General features: G+C 52.1%; 1 protein-coding gene across 2 annotated transcripts in view; it reads left to right on the top strand.

The window, feature by feature from the left end:
* The window catches only part of slc7a4 (solute carrier family 7 member 4), a 77,735-nt gene that overhangs the window by 18,194 nt on the left and 36,381 nt on the right, over positions 1-23,160 (top strand). For both annotated transcript variants that reach the window (XM_072475868.1, XM_072475877.1), the window contains one exon: positions 13,949-15,084. In XM_072475868.1, the coding sequence (XP_072331969.1) occupies positions 14,103-15,084 (982 nt within the window). In that variant the 5' untranslated portion in view covers positions 13,949-14,102. The remainder of the gene's footprint in view (positions 1-13,948; positions 15,085-23,160) is intronic.

Below are 23,160 nucleotides of genomic sequence, written 5' to 3'. Positions count from 1 at the left end.
TAGACATGGCGAGCTGGCAGGGTCCTGAATAGACATGGCGAGCTGGCAGGGTCCTGAATGGACATGGCGAGCTGGCAGGGTCCTGAATGGACATGGCGAGCTGGCAGGGTCCTGAATAGACATGGTGAGCTGGCAGGGTCCTGAATGGACATGGCGAGCTGGCAGGGTCCTGAATGGACATGGCGAGCTGGCAGGGTCCTGAATGGACATGGCGAGCTGGCAGGGTCCTGAATGGACATGGCGAGCTGGCAGGGTCCTGAATGGACATGGCGAGCTGGCAGGGTCCTGAATGGACATGGCGAGCTGGCAGGGTCCTGAATGGACATGGCGAGCTGGCAGGGTCCTGAATGGACATGGTGATGCTCAAGGATGGCGGACCGCTGCCTTCAGTTTTCTAAGAGCCAACAAAGCCAGCTGGTGTCGGGCACCAACACGTTTCTGCTGTTGTTTTCACGTTAGAAAGTTTCATTTGTGAGGGGCCAGGCACTTGCCAGCTGACTGACTGGATGTAACAAATCGAAAGAGAATCACACAAGCAGAATGTGAACCGACTGCTGATCTTCCACAATTGTTATCAGAAGAACTTGTGAAACAGGCACAGGAGGAGGGCATACAGCCCCTCGAGCTTGCTGCAGTAAGGCCACCTCGACACCACTTTCCCACTCTGTCCCCATAATGCCATAATTTCTTCAGTGTCTTTCGACCTCCGTCTTGACTATATTCACTGATTGAGCCTCCACAGACCTCTGGAGTAGAGAAATCTGATGACTTTCAAATTTCTGAGTGAAGAAATGTCTCCTAATCTCAGCCAGAAGTCTATCGGGATCACTGCCGGACAGGCAGTGCCAAGGAGCCAGGGCACCAGCCTGCCCTGCACCCAACCACCCGGAGGGGAGGCCTCCAATGGCCTGTGAGGCCCCTAGGTGCCATCACCCCATGTCCACGATTCTGGAAGCCAGTACGGTGCCCAGTTGAGGCTTCGCAGGTGCAGCCGTTGGCCCGGGGCGCGAGGTGAATGCGAAACCGGGATATTTAAATTTGCGTAATAGCTGATTTAAATATCACTATATGGATCATGCCCAGGTGCTTCCGTGCTGGCTGCCGCAAGTCAGGCGACTTGCACGAGGTTTCAGTCCCGCAATTCACCCTGGCTCCGCGCATTGGAAAAGCGAGCCCATGGTAATAAAGGACTAATTTCTGATCCCTCACTCTTGGTGGAAGCGACCTTGAAGGAAGCATAGCTTGGAATCGAAGTTCAATCATTATGGGTGGGCTTCTCCGTTTCTGAGATACGGGGCGGAACTCTCTGTTTAAAAAAAAAAATTTTTTTATTAAAGGTTTTCATAAAATATCAATAACAAAATGAAAAAGGAACCTAACAGGGTTAAGTACAAAACACAGTCCAGAAAAACAACCCTCCATACCCCCCCTCCCCCCCTGTACATAAATAATAAATTAACACCCCGACTTAACACAACAGGTATATACACCCCCTCAGACCCTTCAGTGTAAATAACAAAAACAAAAAAATAAAGTGAACCCCCCCCCCCCCCCCCAAAATTCCTCCAGCGCTGGGCATGCCCAGAACATATGGGTGTGGTTTGCTGGGCTCCCTGAGCACCTAACACACCTGTCCTCACCCCCAGAAAACCGACTCATCCTTGTCCCGGTCATGTGTGCCCTGTGCAGCACCTTAAACTGTATGAGGCTGAGCCTCGCGCACGATGAGGAACAGTTCACCCACCCCAGGGCATCTGCCCACATCCCTTCCTCAATTTCCTCTCCCAACTCCTCCTCCCACTTACCTTTTACCTCCACCACTGAGGCCTCCTCCGACTCCTGCATCACCTGTAAGTTTCCGAGATCTTCCCCACTTCCACCCACCCCCCCGAGAGCACCCTGTCCTGTACTGTGTGTGGCCGTAGCCGCGGGAATTCCGCCACCTGCCGTCTGGCAAACGCCCTTACCTGTAAGTACCTGAAGGTGTTCCCTGGGGGGAGCCCGTACTTCTCCTCCAGCTCACCCAAGCTCGCGAACTACCCGTCTACAAACAGGTCCCCCAACCTTCGTATCCCTGCCCTGTGCCACCCCGCAAACCCTCCACCTGTTCTTCCTGGGGCGAACCGGTGGTTCCCCCGTAATGGGGTCCCCGCCGAGGCCCCCACTTCCCCCCTGTGCCACCTCCACTGCCCCCAAATTCTGAGGGCAGCCACCACCACCGGGCTCGTGGTATACCTCCTTGGAGGGAGCGGCAGCGGCGCCGTTGCCAGTGCCCCCAGACACGTACCCACACAAGATGCCGTCTCCAGCCTCTTCCATGCGGCCCCCCCCCCCTCCATCACCCACTTGCGCACCATCGTCGCATTGGCGGCTCAGTAGTATCCACAGAGGTTGGGCAGCACCAGTCCCCCCTCTACTCCACTCCAGGAACACCCTTCCCACCCTCAGAGTCCCGCGCGCCCACACAAACCCCATTATACTCCTGTTAACCCGCCTGAAAAAAGCCTTCGGGATAAACACGTGGAGGCACTGGAACAGGAACAAAATCACTGGGAGCACCGTCATTTTGATTGACTGCACCCTACCCGCCAAGGACAGTGGCAACGCGTCCCACCTCTTGAACTCCTCCTCCATTTGTTCCACCAGCCTTGTAAAATTAAGCCTATGCAGGGCCCCCCAGCTCCTGGCCACCTGGACTCCCAGATACCTGAAGCTCCTCTCCGCCTTTTTTAGTGGGAGCTCGCCAATCCCCCTCTCCTGGTCCCCTGGATGAACTACGAACAGGTCGCTCTTCCCCATGTTGAGCTTGTACCCCAAAAAGTCCCCGAATTCCCTAAGAATCCTCATTACCTCCGACATTCCTCCCACCGGGTCCGCCACATACAGCAGCAGGTCGTCCGCATATAGCGACACCCTATGCTCCTCCCCACCCCGCACCAACCCCTCCAGTTCCTTGACTCTCTCAGTGCAATAGCCAGGGGTTCAATTGCCAGTGCAAAGAGAAGGGGGGATAGGGGACACCCCTGTCTCATCCCTCGGTGCAACCAAAAGTACTCGGACCTCCTCCTTTTTGTGGCCACACTCGCACAACAGCCTAACCCACCTGACAAACCCCTCCCCAAACCTGAACCTCTTCAGCACCTCCCACAGGTACCCCCACTCTACCCTATCGAAGGCTTTCTCAGCATCCATCGCCACCACTATCTCCGCCTCCCCCTCCCTCGCCGGCATCATGATAACGTTCAAAAGCCTCCGCACATTCGCGTTCAACTGCCTCCCCTTCATAAACCCTGTCTGGTCTTCATGGATGATCTGCGGCACACAATCCTCAATCCTCGTGGCTAAGACCTTCGCCAGCACCTTGGCATCTACATTTAGCAAGGAAATCGATCTGTAAGACCCACACTGCAAGGGATCCTTGTCCTGCTTCAGGAGCAAGGAGATCAGTGCCCAGGACATCGTCGGGGGCAAAGCCCCCCCCCCTCCCTTGCCTCATTGAAGGTCCTACCTAACAGCGGGCCCAACAGGTCCATATATTTTTTATAGAATTCGACCGGGAAACCGCCGGCCCAGGTGCCTTCCCCGCCTGCATGCTTCCTATTCCTTTGATCAGCTCCTCCAGCCCAGTCGGGGCCCCCAATCACGCCACCAGTCCCTCTTCCACCTTTGGAAACCTCAATTGGTCCAGAAAGCGGACCATCCCTCCCTCCTCCCGTGGGGGCTCGGATCGGTACAATTCCTCGTAGACCCCATTGATGCCAGCTCCACTCCGCACCACACTCCCCCCCCCCCCCCCCCGCTGTCCTTAACTCCCCCGATCACCCTAGCTGCGTCCCGCTTCCGAAGCTGATGCGCCAGCATCCGGCTTGCCTTTTCCCCATACTCGTAAATCGCCCCCTGGGCCTTCCTCCACTGCACCTCCGCCTTCCTGGTGGTCACCAGGTCGAATTCGGCCTGGAGGCTACGCCTCTTCCTCAACAATCCTTCCTCGGGCTCCTCCGCATACCTCCTGTCCACCCTCACCATCTCCCCCACCAGCCTCTCCCTTTCCCCCCCGCTCCCTGTGGTCCCTAATGGAGATCAGCTCTCCCCTCACCACCGCCTTCAGTGCCTCCCATACCATCCCCACTCGGACCTCCCCGTTGTCGTTGGTCTCCAAGTACCTCTCTATACTTCCTCGGACCCGCTCGCTCACCTCCTCGTCCGCCAACAGCCCCACCTCCAAGCGCCACAGCGGGCGCTGGTCCCTCTCCTCCCCCATCTCCAAGTCCACCCAATGTGGGGCGTGGTCCGAAATGGCTATTGCCGAATATTCAGTATCCTCTACTCTTGCTATCAACGCCCTACTCAAGGTGAAAAAGTTGATTCGGGAATAAGCCTTATGGACATGTGAGAAGAATGAAAATTCCCTAGCCCCCAGCCTTGCAAATCTCTAAGGGTCCACCCCTCCCATCTGGTCCAGAAGCCCCCTCAGCACTCTAGCCGCCGTCGGCTTCCTACCCGTCCTAGACCTGGAGCAATCCAGTGCCGGGTCCAGCACCGTGTTACAGTCTCCCCCCATTATCAGGCCCCCCACTTCCAAGTCTGGGATCCGACCCAACATACGCCGCATAAAACCCGCATCGTCCCAGTTCGGAGCATACACATTGACCAGTACCACCCTCTCTCCCTGCAACTTACCACTTATCATTATGTACCTGCCGCCATTATCTGCCACAATGCTCGACGCCTCAAACGACACTTTCTTTCCCACCAAGATCGCCACCCCTCGATTTTTGGCACCAGCCCCGAGTGAAACACCTGACCTACCCACCCTTTCCTCAATCTTACCTGGTCTGCCACCTTCAGGTGTGTCTCCTGGAGCATGACCACATCCGCCTTGAGCCCCTTCAGGTGCGCGAACGCGCGGGCCCGCTAAACCAGCCCATTCAGTCCCCTTACATTCCAGGTTATCAGCCGGATCATGGGGCTACCCGCCCCCCTCCCCCGCCGACTAGCCATGACCCCTCCTCGGCCAGCCACGGGCCCGCACCCCACACCCGGCCCGTTCCCCACAGCGGCATACCCCCGTCTCGACCCGTCCCACTCGCTCCAGCTCCTCCTTGCCCATAGCAGCAGCAACTCACACCTTCTTCGGGTCCACCACCACCTTTTCTGTCGCCCCGCTCCTAGTTGAAGCCATATACTGACCGGGAGCTGTTGTAGACTCCGTCCCACACCGGGAAACGTCGAAAAAGTGCCGTTGGGGCCCTGAAAAGAGCCCAAAAGTCAGTTTTTGCGTGAGCCGCCGAATGTACGACTTAGCTCCGCATAGCCGCAACCAGAAGTCCAGCTCCGCATAGCCGCAACCGGAAGTCCGGCGGGACTCTCCGTTGACCGACGGCGGAATTGTATTCGGCGATCGGATGAAGAACCCTCGTTTGCGACCGAATCGGAGCCGGCGCCGTTTCCCGGATGCACCGCCCCCTCCAAATCTGCATCATCGAGGCGCGCAGCGCACGGCGTTGTGACAGCGTCAGCGCATCGCTTTGAGGCCCTCCCCCGATGCTCCGCCCCCGAAGGGCCGAGCTCACAACCGCACGGGTCGCATGTGATCTGAGTTTTCCAAAATGCGGCATGGCGGCTGCGGACTGTGTCCATCGCCGCCACAATCGAGCGGGAGCCGTGCTGCTCGCAAGAGGGACTTCGGCGATGGCTGGGGGGACTGGTGGGGGCTCTCCAGGGGGACACTATTTGGCCGGCCGGGTCCGCGCTGGGCTAGGCCATGTGCTCAGGCGCGACAGCTGCAGGTCATTGCCTTACGCATGCGTGGCCACGGACCCGGCAATTCTCCGGCCATTTATGTCGAACTAGATGTTTGTCTGTAAAACTAGACACTTCTTCTGGACATTGCCTCAAAATCGGAGAATCCAGCCCACAGTGTTGACGCCGATGTAGAATCCGTGGACTTACACGGCAGCAAAACTGGCGCCACATCTGGACCGATCCCGCTACTGTTGAGGGGCTAGCAGTGGTGCCTTGTGGAATGCAATCGATTCCAATGAAAAACGGTATGAGTTTCGCTGGGTCCGTGATTGACACTCGAGAGGCTGACAAGCTGTAGTGCATATACACATTACACACCCCACACACACTCATTCCAGCCAACAGGATGGCGCTGGTCGTGCTGGACTGCGCCCATATAGCTGATGCGTAGGCTGGGGCCAGGGACACCTAGAGGGGCAGCTTGGGGGGACTCCCATACGTTCCGTGGCCCTAAGTTCAAAGTGCGCTGTTAGCGGTGTGCGCAGCTGCATGGCCGCCTTGCCGGCTGCGGCAATGGTGTTCCATTGGTCAAGGCGAGAGCGGGCCTCCAGGACGGCAACGCCAGGTGGCGAGGGAACCTCAGGGGTTAGCTCCACTCGCACCCCCATCCCATGGAGTAGCCCGGGGGCCGTCGTCACCCCAAGGGTGGAAGAGGTGATAGGGCCCGTGCTGGTGACTCTTGAAGGGGAGGTGCCGAAACTCCGCAGCACCTCAGACTCTCCCCCACTTCCTGTCCCTGCCGCACCTGGTGGTCAGTGGGCACAACAGGGCATTACCATGCCACCTAAGACACCTGAGCAAAAGCTGGGGACATCTAGGACCAGTCTCCCCAGAGGACCGCCAAAGAGGACCAAGGTCACAGGGCGGGAATCACAGCAGGTCTCCTCCACCCCTCAAGTACTGTCTGGGGATCCACCTGGATGTAGCGCTAGGGCCCATAAGGCCAGAAAAGTAGACACCAGTTAGGTTGGCATGGGTGCAGGGCACAATATAGCGTTAGGCGCCAGGGCACAAACTTGTATATATTTGTTCACATTGAACACCTGTGCACAATGTTGCAATCTGTCTCGGTGCTCTGTCAGATGGGTGTTGATTTGTTATGTTGTAGGTGTAACATAAGCGGCTTCCTTGTGGTGCACTTGACAAAGGAAGGTTCAGACGTGGAGATAACTTCAACACGTTTATTAAACTATTTACACTTCTATTACTCGGGTTCGACACTACTGCTAATCCTACTATAGCTACCTAGACTGACTAACCAGTTGCTGCAATCCACGTGGTGGGTGTAATATTGAATCAACCCTGTGTCTGTTCTCACTGACTGTCTCCACTGGAAAGAGGCAGATTATGTGTGTGGTGTCCTTTATATATAGGTTGGTGTAATGCCCCCCTGTGGTCGTGTCACTTCCATGTGTATCGTGAATGTCCATTGGTTGTCTCCTATCTAACTGATCTATTGGCTGAGTGTGTGTGTGTGATGTTTCTGGTGCTCCCTCTAGTGTCTGGCTAGCCTACATGCATTTACATTGATGCACATCACCACAGGTGTGAGGGATGGGTTGGTCAGGGCTGGCCACAGAGGGGGTGCAGGGGTTGGTGGGGTGGGAAATGGGCAGACGATGTTGGTGGGCTTGGCCCAAGGACTGTGGTTCAGCCAGCACTCACCCCTCTGATGTCCCACGCCCATCCCCCCACCGCCCCCACCTCCGCCACCCCAGGAATTCGATGGGACCGTGTGGTGGAATGGCCAGCTCGCATGCAGGGATCAATCAGGTGAACAGTGGAAAGTGCTACCGTGAGCAGGAGTCTAACGTTGTCAGACGATGCAGAGCACCAGAGCTCATTGCAGAGCGAGTTGTCATCATCCTCCATCCCATGAACCAGACTCGCTGTTAATGCCAACCCAGGGCGCTCATCCCCGAATGAGGCAGGTTGGAATCATGGAGGGGGTTGCAAGCGGGAGTCACCAGCACAGGCCCCATCACCTGATCCTCCCTCGGGGATCCTGGTGACCCCTTGGCTACCCCATGGGACGGAGGTGCAATTGGAACTATCCCTGAGTCCTCCCTGCCACCTGGCACTGCCAGTCCTGGACGCCCACTCTCATCTTGGCCAGGGTCTGCATGCTCGCGGCCATGGGGCACAGGGAGTGGACCACCTCCATCTGGGATGCGCCACATCACAGTGCAGCACGGTAGCACAGTGGTTAGCACAGTTGCTTCAGAGCTCCAGGGTCCCAGGTTCGATTCCCGGCTTGGGTCACTGTCTGTGCGGAGTCGATACGTTCTCCCCGTGTCTACGTGGGTTTCCTCCTGGTGCTCCGGTTTCCTCCCACAGTCCAAAGATGTACAGGTTAGATGGATTGGCCATGCTAAATTGCGCTTAGTGTCCAAAAAGGTTAGGTGGGGTTACTGGTGGAGGTGTGGGCTCTTTCCAAGGGCCGGAGCAGACTCGATGGGCCATAAGGCCTTCTGCACTGTAAATTCTATGATTCTATGATCATGCTGTGACTGTGCCATTGCCTTCTGAGTCTGTGCCACATCAGCCAGTGACTGCGCCATCTCCCAATGGGACTGGCCACCTCCCTCTTGGTCTGTGCGACGTGTCCTGGGTCTCAGGCATATGGATCCTCTCTGTGTTGGTGTCATCATTGCTGCTCAGTACATTGGGGGGGGGGTTGCGGTTCTGGCTGGGCTGTGGCTGGTGGTGGCAGACACCAGATGGACCCGCCCCCTCACCACCAGCTCCTGCAAGACACGAGATAAGCCGCATGATTAGATGTGGGCCATGGGGGGGGGGGGGGGGGTGTGACAGGGTGGCGTGGTGTGGGGGTGAGGTTGCTGCGGGGGTGAGGGTGGTGTTGTGGGAGTGGATTTACACATGTCACGGGTGACCCCAACTCAGCGGGGTCTCACTTCCTCGCCCAAGGCCGATCGCCACCCCGGCGACCTCCCTTTCCTCGGGCCCTCCGACCACGTTCTGGGCCTGCTCCTCGGCCACGGTGAGGGGGGGGGGCCACAGATCTGGCGGTCCCCCTCCAGTCTTTTATTGCTCCCTGCGCTTATGGGCGGCTTTCTCCTGGGGGGGAGGGGGGCAAAACAGAAAACGCACAGTGTTGGACAGTCCGACGCATACAGCCAAGGGGGTGGGTAGCTGCATACAGCCGGCATACAGCCAAGGGGGTGGGTAGCTGCTGGCTTCAGTGTCCAGGGCACCAGGCCATGCCGGCTGGTATGGGTGCTGGCATATGGTGCAGGGTGGGGATGCGGTCACCTCCGGGTTGGGGGGATGGGGTAACGTGTGTTGATGCCGGGGCACAGTGCCGGCCACCTTGAGGAGCTCGTGCAGTTTTCTTTACGGCACTGCAGGCCTGTCCGGATGGTGTTGCTGGTGGGCCCTGACACCTGTGCCCAGGCATGGCCAACAGCTGCGGCTGGCAGCATCCTTCCTGGGCCGGGGTACAGTCACCTCGCCTCCACGGTGTCCAGGAGGGTCTCCAGCTCACCATCCGTAAATCTGTGGGCCGCTCTCCTCGCTGCCATCTTGTTGGCTGGGATGGTGTGGGTGGGGAGTGACGCGTGTATATGCGGCTGCAGCTTGTCAGCCTCCTGAGTGTCAATCCTGAACCTGCTGAATCCCACAACGTTTATCATTGGAATCAATTGTGTTCCACGTGGTGCTAGTTCCTTAACAGTCGCTCAATTGGTCCAGGTGCAGCGGCAGCTTTTCTGTCTTGCAAGTCCACTAATCCTGCCCAAACTTCAACACTTAGTCTCATGAACGGAGAATCCTGCCTGACATGTTTGACGCCCGGCCGCAATTTTTCATCACCACTCTAATGGTGTGTGTCTTATTACTTACAGAATATATATATTACTCTTTGAACCAGCTGCGTTGATGAAATAAACAATAGTCTTCTTTTAAAGATTAACTAATTTAATGGGTAATATAAATCATATTCTGTGAGTCCTGTGTACTTAATACTCAACTAGTAAAATAAATAAAATACTGTAAAGATAACTAACTATACAATGTAATAATGAAATAACTTAAAACTTCTCTCTCTCTAGCGAATATCGGTCTCGTCTGTTCACTCTCCTGAACCACACTCTCTCAGAAAGAGCGGGAAAGTTGTTCTTATACCATCTGATAGTGAGACATCTAGTGTTGAAATTACTGTACTACATTTACATACATTGATCATGTATATTCATATACAGGGCAGCATGGTGGCGCAGTGGTAGCACTGCAATCTCACGGCGCCGAGGTCCCAGGTTCGATCACGGCTCTGGGCCACTGTCCCGTGTGGAGTTTGCGCATTCTCCCCGTGTTTGCGTGGGTTTCGCCCCCACAACCCAAAGATGTGCAAGGTAGGTGGATTGAACACGCTAAATTGCCCCTTAATTGGAAAAAGTGAATTGGGTACTCTAAATTTATATTTAAAAGAAAATTGTATATTCATATACAGAGATCACTGCATTGTGCAAACCCTGGTTCGTTGCTCTGTTGTTAGTTGCTGGCATCATTTGAAATTTTCACAGGACAGGCACAAAAATAACAACAAGCGTTCGAGCGCTCCAGCGCCAAAGTGGGAAAGGCTGAAGCCATTGCTAAAACCTCCCCCCAAATAATATAAAATCCAAACGGTCACAATTCCTACCAGCCAGAAGGAGAAGGGCAGCAGACACATCGAAACAGCACCTCCCGCAAGTGCCCCTCCAAGTCACCCCCCACCCTGACTTGGAAATATATTGCCGTTCCTTCACTGTCACTGGATCAAGATCGGGGATCTCCCTCCCTGACAGCACTGTGGATGAACCTACACCACATGGACCGCAGCGGTTCAAGAAGGCAGCTCACCACCACCTTCTCAAGGGCAATTAGGGAGGGGCAATAAATGCTGGCCGGGCCAGCGAGGCCCACATCCTTGGAAAGAATATAAGAAACCTTCTTCCAGAGAGAGCTCTCCTTGTTTCCTCCCTGTCTGAAATTTAGGTTGGCTGTAGTTGTTCAAGACCGAAAGGAGTTGTGCAGTTAAATTCTGCAATATTATCTGTTATAACCTGCCTGCTTACCATTGGCTGGGGACTATGGATTCTTCATGGCACTCACAAACATATCCTGTTCAGGAAACCTGTTCTTTCAGTTTTCTCTTGGCCTCTCAATAGCACGAACCCCACCTCTCTCCACATGGAACTCGCCTCCAGTCTAAGTGCAGGCCAGTACCTGGGAGACAATGGCTGGACTTTAAGCAGCTAAATTTGAATGGTTTCTGTACTGTTTTATTTAGGTATGGGTGGGGTGGGAGAGGTGTATGGCGGGGAACACCACACATTGGCAGAGGTGCTGAGCAGTGGCATGTGAAAGGACTGAGCTATCACCAGCACCAGCTGGAGCAGAGTTAGTTGATAATTTTGCACCGACGTAAACGGGTTCGAGTCCTGTCACTGTAGATGGTGAAATTTGAATTCAATAATCATACGGAATTAAAAGTCTAATGATGACCATGAAACCATTGCCGATTGTTGTAAAAACCCATCTGGTTCGCTAATGTCGATTAGAGAAAGAAATCTGCCGTCCCTACCTGGTCCGGCCTACTATTAGGGGCTGGTTTAGCACAGGGCTAAATCGCAGGCTTTGAAAGCAGACCAAGGCAAGCCAGAAGCACGGTTCAATTCCCGTACCAGCCTCCCCGAACAGGCGTGGAATGTGGCGACTAGGGGCTTTTCACAGTAACTTAATTTGAAGCCTACTTATGACAGTAAGCGGTTTCTTTTTCTTCTACATGTGACTCCAGACCCACAGCAATGTGGTTGACTCTTAAATGCCCTCAGGGATGGGCAATAAATGCTGGCCCAGCCAACGACACCCACATCCCGTGGATGAATAAAGAAAAAGCTTATACACTGTCCAAATTAGTGCTGTAGCCTAACCTATAATATATATACCGCTCAAACCGGTGCAAGGGAAAGTAAGAGTTAAGTTGTTTTAGCTGTTTAAACTTTAAAGGTGAGTCAAGGAGAAAAACAAATATCGTTTCTAAAGGGCCGTTCTTTTCCTGGAGATATCCTCTTTTGCTTGTAAATCAGTAGTAATGTGGGCTGTGGCTGGAGGCAGTGGTGATACTGACACCGTTCCACATTAAAGCAAACCTTGCCCCCATCTCCGTTCAAAGATGCAAATCAAGAGTGCCGAATCTCCCACAGGATGCGTCATGGTTGGTAGGTGAAACATTGACACAAGCTTTGTCGCCTCAATGTGCTGAACCATGAAAAGCATCCAGCTGGAAAGAGTTTGCAGGTAACCTGCGGGACTCTGAATCTTGCGGGAGAGGACGTGCTCAGAAAGCGTGGAGGCTGTGAAGTGAGGCATCGGGTGGCTGGCGGGACACCGGGCAACGTGGGTCACCTTTGTGCCAAATATGGTATGGGGTTGCAGGTTCATTTTGAGGTGGGAGAAAACAAAGGGAAGGCTGTTAGGATGAACCTCGGGAAAAACACTGGTTCGGCCTCCATGAGGAGAAAAGGCTTTAGTCTGGGCGCCGAAAAAAATTGACATGAATCGTTCCAGGGTGTGGAACTTCAGGTCCATTGAATGGAGAAGCTGAGTTGTTCTCTTTCAAGAAGCAAAGGCCGAGGCGAAGTTTCAAAGAACCGAATGTGAGGAAAAGCTTTTTGTGCAGCCAGAGGTTGGAATGTGGAATACCTTGCCTGAGAGTGTGGTGGAAACGGATTCAATCATGGCTTTCCAAAGGAAAGTGGGTAATTTGGAAGAGAAACAAATAGCAGGGCACAGACCTGATGGGCTGTATGGCCTCCTTTTGTGCTATAACCATTCAATCTCTATAAGCAGGACATTAATGTTGCAATCAGTCTGAGATGTTGCCTAGGGACAGGGTTAATTGTAAGAGCACAAAGTTTGTGGAGGGGAAAAGAAGGTGGTGGCCTGTGAAGAACTATTACTGGTTCATTGGAAACTATCCAAGAAGCATGTAATAACAGTGATATAGACTGTACCGTGCTTTATGTCAAAATTAATGATTTCTCCCAATTATTATTCTTATACATACACTCCCAAAGAGTTGGTGCAGCAGTCCAAAGATGTGCAGGTTAGGTGGATTGGCCATGATCAATGTGTGGGGTTACGGGGATAGGGCGGGGGAGTGGGCCTAAGTATGGTTCTCTTTCAGAGGGTCGGTGCAGGCTCGATGGGCCGAATAGCCTCCTTCTGCACTGTAGGGATTTTATGAATTCATTGTTGGATAAAGAGACATGCTGTCGAAACATTCAATCTTGCATTCATCAGGCCAGATTTGCAAGAACATCAAATCTCAAAAGGAATAATAATTCACACTGCATGAAAACCAGGTGATGATTGGTTGGCACATAGCTTCTGATTGGTAGAGACCTACCCATGGAGATGGCACTAGGGAACAGTTAACTGCCAGGCTTTTGTTTAGATTCAAACCAGGCAGATCAACTCTTATGGTCAAGGCAGTGTCTTTGGGAATGAACCAGAGAATGGCTGCTCCCCAAGCTGTTGTTTAGTTGAAAAAGACAAAATGTGTGGACATATTCTTTCGGGTTGCAAAGGGCTGGACCCTGTGTGCGAGTATATGTAGCTTCCAGCATGCATAAGATAGCCGGACTGCCTCCCCGAACAGGCGCTGGAATGTGGCGACTAGGGGCTTTTCACAGTAACTTCATTTGAAGCCTACTTGTGACAATAAGTGATTTCCATTTTCATTTCATTTTCAAGCCCAATTGATAATCATACATTGGGTCTCAGTGTAATTCTTAGTGCAATCAGGCTTCTTTAGCAAGTGCTGCCCAATCACAGGATCTCACCCAATGTTGGACATTATCATTCAGTTTTTTCTAAAGGGGCACTTATGAGATTAACAAGTTGCACAGAGACCTCCTCCACTTGGCACCTCGGAGGACGGTACGTTTCAAAATTAGGAGGTCACTGTGCAAAGTGCCATACTCAGATCGCCACATGCTGTCACCATTACTCTTGAGAGTGGCCCTTAAGTTCAGCCGCCTTCAGAGAATCACAGCGAGTGGAATTATTTCAAAGCCTCTACCAGGCTTCAAAAAGGTAATTATCAGCCATTAACCGCTTTGTTTCCTTTCCTTCACAGATCTATGGTGATCGCCGAACTGCCCGCTTTCAGAAATGAGATGTTCCCTGCTGCATCGGAGAAGCAAGATACAGATAAACGCAGCCTCCAGCTCCTCTGTTGACGAGTCCTAACTTTTAACGTGGAATATTTTGGACACAATAAGGGAGCAATAATGGTGAGCAGGTTGCCCGGCTGCAACTCCCTGGTTCGATTCTGCCAGAAGTTGAACAGGGTGAAGACCCTGGAGGCAGATATGATGGAAACCACCCTGAATAGGTGCCTGTCTACCCTGGATCTGACCCTGCTTGGCTTTGGCGCCATGGTTGGCTCCGGCCTTTACGTCCTCACGGGCACGGTCGCCAGGAATGTTGCCGGTCCGGCTATCATCATTTCTTTCATCTGTGCAGGCTTTGCTTCTCTGCTGGCTGCCCTGTGCTACACCGAGTTTAGCTCCCGCGTGCCGAAGACTGGCTCCGCCTACGTGTTCACCTACATCTCCATGGGCGAAATCTGGGCCTTTCTGATCGGCTGGAATGTCATTCTGGAGTACGTGATCGGCGGAGCGGCTGTGGCCAGAGCTTGGAGCAGTTACCTGGATTCTATTTTCGACCACAAGATTCAGAACTTCACCGAGACGCACATTGCCAAATGGAACATCCCCTTACTTGCCTCCAGCCCCGACTTGCTGGCCGCTGCCCTGTTACTTGTGGCCTCAATCTTCGTCATGTGCGGGGCCAGAGTGGCCTCCTGGCTGAATCACGTGTTTGCAGCCATCAGTATGGGAGTGATTGTCTTCATCCTGATCTTTGGATTTATCCTGGCTGATCCCAAGAACTTCAGCGCCAAGGAGGGTGGCTTTGCCCCCTTTGGGTTTTCGGGGATCATGGCTGGCGCAGCGACCTGTTTTTATGCATTTGTCGGATTTGATGTCATCGCCACGTCTTGCGAAGAGGCTCGGAACCCTCAGAAGGCTATCCCCATAGCGATGGCAATTTCCTTGAGCCTGGCTACTTTGGCGTACATCTTGGTTTCTGCAGCCCTCACTCTAATGGTTCCCTGGCACAGTTTGGACCCAAACTCAGCCCTCGCTGATGCCTTTTACAAGAAAGGCTATGCCTGGGCTGGATTCATCGTGGCCACCGGGTCTATTTGCGGTAGGTATTTGTAAACCTGAACGGGCCATTGTTTTTTTGTGTATTCTTCTTTCAAAACCATGTGCTGAGTGAATCAGTGTCCAAATGTTTGATGCACAGCTGCTGCCTAAAGCCTGGTCAATGGTCACTTGTCCTCCTCATTTAGTTTCTGTCAAACATGTTTGACATTTGAGTCATGCAATTAAGAAGGTAGATTTTTCATCCCTTCCCTTTCCACCAATCTTTGTGGTGAGCCTCACTGTGAACGCCCGCATGGATTTACACCTGAGCTAAACATCTTGGAACGTGCCCCAGCTTTACTCTCCAGAAGGGGAGAAATCTCTGCTTCTGTTCCCTTATGGTGTGGAGATGCCACCGTTGGACTGGGGTGGGCACAGTCCGACGTCTTACAACACCAGGTTAAAGTCCAACAGGTTTATTTGGGATCACGAGCTTTCGGAGTGTAGCTCCTTCATCAGGACTCACCTGATGAAGGAGCTGTGCTCCTAAACCTAGTGATTCCAAATTAACCTGTTGGACTTTAACCTGGTGTTGTAAGACTTCTTTCTGTTTACTTAAGAAACCACAGTGGAAAGCCAAGAGTTTTCATACAATTATACAACACAGAAATGAATGAAATGAAAGTCGCTTATTGTCACAAGTAGGCTTCAATGAAGTTACTGTGAAAAGCCTCTAGTCGCCACATTCCGGCGCCTGTTCGGGGAGGCTGGTACGGGAATTGAACCATGCTGCTGGCCTGCCTTGGTCTGCTTTAAAAGCCAGCGGCTTAGCACAGTGTGCTAAACCAGCCCCTCGGCCCGTTGCGCCAGTGCTGCTAATAATCAAGATTGTAAATGAAATAAAAACAGAAAACGCTGGACAAAAGTTGAACAGGTCTGGCAGCATCTGTGTGGAGAGAAATAGAGTTTTTTAAAAAAGTGTATTTTATTCCAAACTTATTCAAAAAATACAAAAATGGAAATAATCCGGGGAACACACTCCCCAACTCACAGTTTTACAGTCTGTACAAGTTTTTCCCCTGTTACCAGACTCCTAAACGACGCTCTTACCCCCCCCCCCCCCCCCCCCGGTGCCTGAAAGCCCTCCGCTGAATCCCTCAATTCAAATGTAATTTTCTCCAACTGGAGGAAGTTGAACAGATCCCCTAGCCAGGCAACCATCCCGGACGGCGTAGTCGACCGCCATTCCATCAAAATTCTTCACTGGGCATGCAGAGAAGCGAAGGCTGCGGCGTAGGCCTTTCCCCCTCCATCAGCTCCAGCTTTTCCAATAACCCAAAAATCCTCACCATAAGGTCCGGCCCGACTACAACCCCACAATCTTTGCTACCGTCCTGAAAACTCCCGCCCTGTATCTCTCGTACTTCTAACACCCGCAGCCACCCGCTGGTCCTCGCCCACGCCCCTTACATTCGCCTGCCACCCCCTGGAAGAACCCACTCGCCCGAGTCATGTGCACCCTATGCACCACCTTAAATTGTATCAAACTCATCCTCGCACACGAGGAGGTCAAAGTCACCCTATGCAGTGCATCACTCCACATTCCCCAACCTAGCTCCTCTCCCAACTCCTCCTCCCATTTCCCTTTGATTCTCGCTCCTTGCATACGCCGTGCTCTCATCTATGTCTCCAATCCTACCTTCCCCTTTCATGTCCGGAAGCAGCAACCGTTCCAAAAGGGCATATTTTGGCAGCCTGGGAAACCCTTTCCACACCTTTTGTGCAAGTCCCTTACTTGTAAATACCTGAATTCACTTCCCTTCGGGAGCTCGACCCTCTCCCTCAGCTCCTCCATCCTAACCCATTCTAACCCCTCTCCTTCCCACCACCACCTCAGCTTCTCTGCATTCGCCGCCCAATATTCGTGCTGCAGGTTTGGTAATGCCAACCCCGCAGCAGGGCTCTCTTCATCCTTGGCACCTTTCCCGCCCACACAAACTCCGAAAAGACCGTATCCAATTTCTGAAATAAAGGCCTTTGGAATGAAAATCGGGTGTGTCTGGAATATAAATAGGAACCTTGGCAGGATATTCATTTTCACCACTTGGACCCTCCCCGCCAGTGTCAGGTGCAGTGTATCCCACCTCCTAAAGTCTTCCTTTATCTCCTCCACCAACTTTGCTCAGTTCCACTTAGGCAATGTCCCCCGTCACCTGGATCCCCAGATACCTAACCTATCCCTGGCTACCCTGAATGGCAACCCCCTTAAATTAGCTCCCCAATCCGACTCATTCACCAGGAACACCTCACTTTTCTCCACGTTCATCTTATAACCCGAGAAAGCCCCAAACCTCTCTAATAGGCTCGTAATTCTCCCCATTCTCTCCAATGGGTCCGACACATATAATACCAGGTCATCCGCATACAGTGAGACCCAGTGCTCCCTACTCCCCCTCCGAATCCCCTGCCACTCTGCTCACCCACTAAGGGCGATCACCAAGGGCTCTATTGCAAGTGCAAACAGCAGCGGCAACAGCGGACATCCCGGCCTCGTTCCCCTATGCAACCCGAAACTCCGTGAGCTCATCTCATTGGTCCGTACACTCGCCAATGGCACCACTTACAGCAGACGCACCCATGTCACAAACTTTGGCCCAAACCCAAACTTTCCCAGGACCTCGAACAAGAACCGTCACTCCACCCAGTCAAATGCCTTCTCCACGTCCATGGACACCACTACCTCGGGTGCTCGTCCTCACTACGGGTGCTCGTCCTCACACTCAGTAGGCGCCTTACATTACTCGAGAGTTGCCTGCCCTTCACGAAGCCCGTTTGATCCTCTACGATCACCCCGGAACACACCCTTCTATCCTCCCCTCCACTAACTTAGCCAGCACTTTCATGTCCTTATTTAACAGCTATATGGGCCTGTACAACATTCTAACGGGTCCTTCCCTTTCTTTGGAATTACCGTAATTGTCGCCTGTGTTGGCAGCTCCACCTTCTCCAGCGCCACGCTAAATGCCCCCAGTAGGTGTGGTGCCAGTTCCGCTGCAAACTCCTTATAAAATTCCGCCGGGTAAACGTCCGGCCCCGGGGCCCCGACATCATCCCCCTTCTGCTTTTCATGACCTGCCTCAGCCCTAGAGGCTCCTCTACAAAGAACAAAGCAGAACAAAGAAAAGTACAGCACAGAAACAAGCCCATCGGCCCTCCAAGCCTGCACTGACAATGCTGCCCGTCTGAACTAAAACCCCTACCCTTCCGGGGACCATATCCCTCTATTCCCATCCTATTCATGTATTTGTCAAGCTGCCCCTTCAACGTCACCATCGTATCTGCTTCCACCACCTTCCCGACAGCCAGTTCCAGGCTCCCACCACCCTTTGTGTAAAAGACTTGCCTCGTGCATCTCCTTTGAACCTTGCCCCTCGCACCTTAAGCCTATGCCCCCAAGTGATTGACTCGTCCACCTTGAGAAAAAGCTGACTATCCACTCTGTCCATGTCCCTCATAATCTTGTAGACTTTTATCAGGTCGCTCCTCATCCTCTGTCATTCCAGTGAGGACAAACCAAGTTTCTCCAACCTCTCCTCATAGTAATGCCCTCCATACCAGGCAGCATCCTGGTCAATGTTTTCTGTACCCGCTCTAAAGCCTCCACATCCTTCTGATGTGTGGCGACTAGAATTGAACAGCACATTCCAAGTGCGACCCAACTAAGGTTCTATAAAGCTGCAACATGACTTGCCAATTTTTAAATGTCCCGGCCAATGAAGGCAAGCATGCTGCATGTCTTCTTGACTCCCTTCTCCATCTGCGTTGCCACTTTCAGTGACCCATGGACCTGTACACCCAGATCCTTCTGCTTATCAATACTCTTAAGGCTTCTACCATTCACTGTATATTTCCCATCTGTATTAGACCTTCCAAAATACATTACCTCACATTTGTCTGGATTAAACTCCACCTGCCATCTCTCTGTCCAAGTCTCCAACTGATCTAAATCCTGCTGTATCCTCTGACAGTCCTCATTGCTATCTGCAATTCCACCAACCTTTGTGTCGTCTACAAACTTACTGATCAAACCAGTTACATTTTCCTCCAAATCATTTATATATACTACAAACAGCAAAGGTCCCAGCACTGATCCCTGTGGAACACCACTAGTCATAGCCCTCCATTCAGAAAAGCACCCTTCCACTGCTACCCTCTATGACGTAGCCAGTTCTGTATCCATCTTGCCAGCTCACCTCTGATCCCATGTGACTTCACCTTCTGTAGCAGTCTGCCATGAGGGACCTTGTCAAAGGCCTTCCTGAAGTCCATGTAAACAACATCTACTGCCCTACCCTCATCAATTATCCTCGTCACTCCCTCGAAAAACTCGATCAAGTTAGTGAGACACGACCTCTCCTTCACAAAACCATGTTGCCTCTCATTAATACGTCCACTTATTTCCAAGTGGGAGTAAATCCTGTCTCAGAAGAATCCTCTCCAATAATTTCCCTACCACTGACGTAAGGCTCACCAGCCTGTAATTACCTGGATTATCCTTGCCAGCCTTCTTAAACAAAGGAACAACATTGGCTATTCTCCAGTCCTCTGGGACCTCCCCTGTAGCCAATGAGGATGCAAAGATTTCTTTCCCGCAGTATTCTGGGGTATATCCCATCAGGCCCTGGGGACTTTCTACTCTAATGTTTTTCAAGACGCGCAATACCTCCTTTTTGATCTCGACATGACCCAAACTATCTTTTTTTTAAATTGTATTTAATTCCAAATGTATATAAAAAGTTACAACACACACACAGTTCAGGAAACAAATTTCCCAACACACAACTATACAGTTTGCACATATTTTCCCCCTTTTTTGCCCCCTCCCTCACCCCCCCGCGACGAACAACTCCTCAAACATGGCCATGAATGTTCCCCACCTCGCCTCAAAACCCTCCGCTGGACCCCTTAATCCGTATTTGATCTTTTCCAGACGAAGAACGTTGTATGCATCACCCCGCCGGGCCGCTACCCCCGGTGGCGTTGCTGACCGACATTCCAAAAACGTTTGTCGCCCGGCAATCAGGGAGGTAAAGGCCACAATATCGGCCTTCCTCCCCTCCATCAGCTCCGGCTTCTCCGATATCCCAAATATCGGCACTAAAGGGTCCGGCTCAACCTTCCCCACTATCTTTGCTAGCGCCGCGAACACTCCCACCCAGAATCTCTCCAACTTTTCAAAGCCCCAGACCATTTGTGTGCGATTCGCTGGTCCCCGTCCACTTTTCACATGCGTCTGCCACCCCCTGAAAGAACCCACTCATTCTTGCCCGTGTCATATGTACCCTGTGTACGACCTTGAACTATATCAGGCTCATCGTTGCACTCAAGGAGGTTGCATTTACACTTTGCAGCGTATCACTCCATACACCCCAGTTTATCTCCCCTCCCAGCTCCCCCTTCCACTTCTCCTTAAGCTTCACCACCTGCTCGCCTCCCTGCTCTGCCACCCACCTGTATATGTCTCCGATCCTGCCCTCCCCTTCTACAGCCGGAAGCAGCAGTCGCTCCAGCAGAGTGTACCTTGGCAACCTGGGGAACTCTTTCCAAACCTTCCATGTGAAGTCCCTTACTTGCAGGTTCCTAAACTCTACCCTCTCCTTCAATTCATCTATACCTCCAGATACAGGTCCCTCACCTTAACCAGCGCCAATTCTCTCCACTTCCTATACATGCCGTCTATCCCCCCCATGGTTTTCACTCAATGACGTTAATACCGACATCCCCTTTATTCTAAAGTGCTTAGTCAGCTGGTTCGAGAGTTTCACCGTGGACTGCACTACAGGGCTCTCCGAGTATCTGCTCGGTGCCATTGGCAATGCCACCGTCACCATAGCCCTCAAGCTGGACCCCTTACAGGATTCCTGCTCCATACTAACCTATTCTGCCCCCTCTCATTCCCACCATTGCCTCACCTTCTCCACGTTCGCCACCCAATAGTAATGAAGCAGGTTGGGCAACGCCAACCCTCCCTGCTGCCTCTGCCTCTGTAATAGGGGCCTCTGAACCCTTGGCACCTGTCCTGTCCATACAAAGTCCGAAATAATAATAATAATAGTCACTTATTGTCACAAGTAGGCTTTAATTAAGTTACTGTGAAAAGCCCCTAGTCGCCACATTCCGGCACCTGTTCGGGGAGGCTGGTACGGGAATTGAACCTGCGCTGCTGCCTTGTTCTGCATTACAAGCCAGCTGTTTAGCCCACTGTGCTAAACCAGCCCCTATCATGGCTAGTTTTCAAAAGAAGGCTTTCGGTATAAAGATTAGGAGTGTCTGGAAAATGAACCGGAACCTCGGCAGAATGTTCACCTTTACCACTAGGACCGTTCCTGCCAAAGTCAAATGCAGAACATCCCACCTCCTGAGATCCTCTCTAGCCTCCTCCACCAGTTTTGCTAAATTCCATTTGTGTAGCATCGCCCATTCCCTCGCTCCCTGAATCCCCAGGTATCTAAACCTGTCTCTGGCCACCGTAAATGGCATCCCCCCTTGATTGGCTCACCGACCCGACTCATTCGCCGGGAACACTTCGCTTTTCCCTACATTTAACTTATATCACGAGAACGCCTCAAACATCCCCAACAGGCTCATGATCCTCTCCATGGTCTCCAGTGGGTCCGAAACATACAATAGTAGGTCGTCCACATATAGGAAAGCTGTTCCCTTCGTCCGCTCGTAATCCCTCGTCACTCTGCCGACTCCCTAAGAGCCATTGCCAGAGGCACTATAGCCAGCGCAGACAGCAGTGGCGACAGCGGGCACCCCTGCCTTTTTCCCCTGTGTAGTTCAAAGTTCCGTGAACCCATGTCATTGGTCCACACACTAGCCCTTGGTGCTACATTTAACAGGCCACAAACTTCGGCCCAAACCCAAATCTTCCCAGGACCTCAAACAGGCACTGTCAGTCCACCCGGTTGAATGCCTTCTCCATGTCCATGGACGCCACTACGTCCGGTATCTGAGCTCTCGACAGGGTTATGATCCTCTCCATGGTCTCCAGTGGGTCCGAAACATACAATAGTAGGTCGTCCGCATATAGGGTGAGTTCTCCCAGTGAGCCAGAGAAGACAGAGCCAGGAGTGAGACACAGCTAAGAGTGAGTTTGGGAATTTGAATCTAGGTGGGAATTGAATTAAATCAGTAAGGCAGCTCCTTTTAAATTTCAGGAGTTTAAATTAATTTAAATTAAGCTAGTATTGTGCAGTGTGGGTTAACAAGGGCTGCCCCACCCACTCATATAACTGGTTGGCAGTTAAGTGTCAGTCACTTAAATCTACCTTGATCTAAAAGCAGGTGGGGGAGGGGAGTCAATTCAGGACAGTTTAAAAAGAGCAACTTGTAAACTCACTCCCAGTGAGTTCTCCCAGTGAGCCAGAGAAGACAGCGCCAGGAGTGAGACACAGCTAAGAGTGAGTTTGGGAATTTGAATCTAGATGGGAATTGAATTAAATCAGTAAGGCAGCTCCTTTTAAATTTCAGGAGTTTAAATTAATTTAAATTAAGCTAGTATTGTGCAGTGTAGGATAACAAGGGCTGCCCCACCCACTCATATAACTGGTTGGCAGTTAAGTGTCAGTCACTTAAATCTACCTTGATCTAAAAGCAGGTGGGGGAGGGGAGTCAATTCAGGACAGTTTAAAAAGAGCAACTTGTAAACTCACTCCCAGTGAGTTCTCCCAGTGAGCCAGAGGAGACAGAGCCAGGAGTGAGACACAGCTAAGAGTGAGTTTGGGAATTTGAATCTAGGTGGGAATTCAAAGCTGGGTGGGGAGGAGGTGCTGTTTATCCCTGGTAAATGACTGGTAAGTAGTTTTTCTGTTTTCTTTTTCTTTTCATTGGTATATTTATTTATTTTTTCTTTGTTGTTTTTTTGTTGAAATTGTAGTTGTTGAAGTTAACCGAAGGTTTAAGACATGGCAGGAGATCTCAGACCCGTGTCATGCTCCTTGTGTGCGATGTGGGCGCTCAGGGACACGTCCACTGTCCCTGGCTCCTTCACGTGCAAGAAGTGTATCCAGTTGCAGCTCCTGTTAGACCGCTTGACGGCTCTGGAGCTGCGGATGGACTCACTTTGGAGCAT

The sequence above is a fragment of the Scyliorhinus torazame genome, chromosome 1 (genome assembly GCF_047496885.1).
Source record: "Scyliorhinus torazame isolate Kashiwa2021f chromosome 1, sScyTor2.1, whole genome shotgun sequence".
NCBI lineage: Eukaryota > Metazoa > Chordata > Chondrichthyes > Carcharhiniformes > Scyliorhinidae > Scyliorhinus > Scyliorhinus torazame.
Note: the sequence above shows the minus strand (reverse complement) of the source record. Positions and strands in the feature narration are given on the sequence as shown.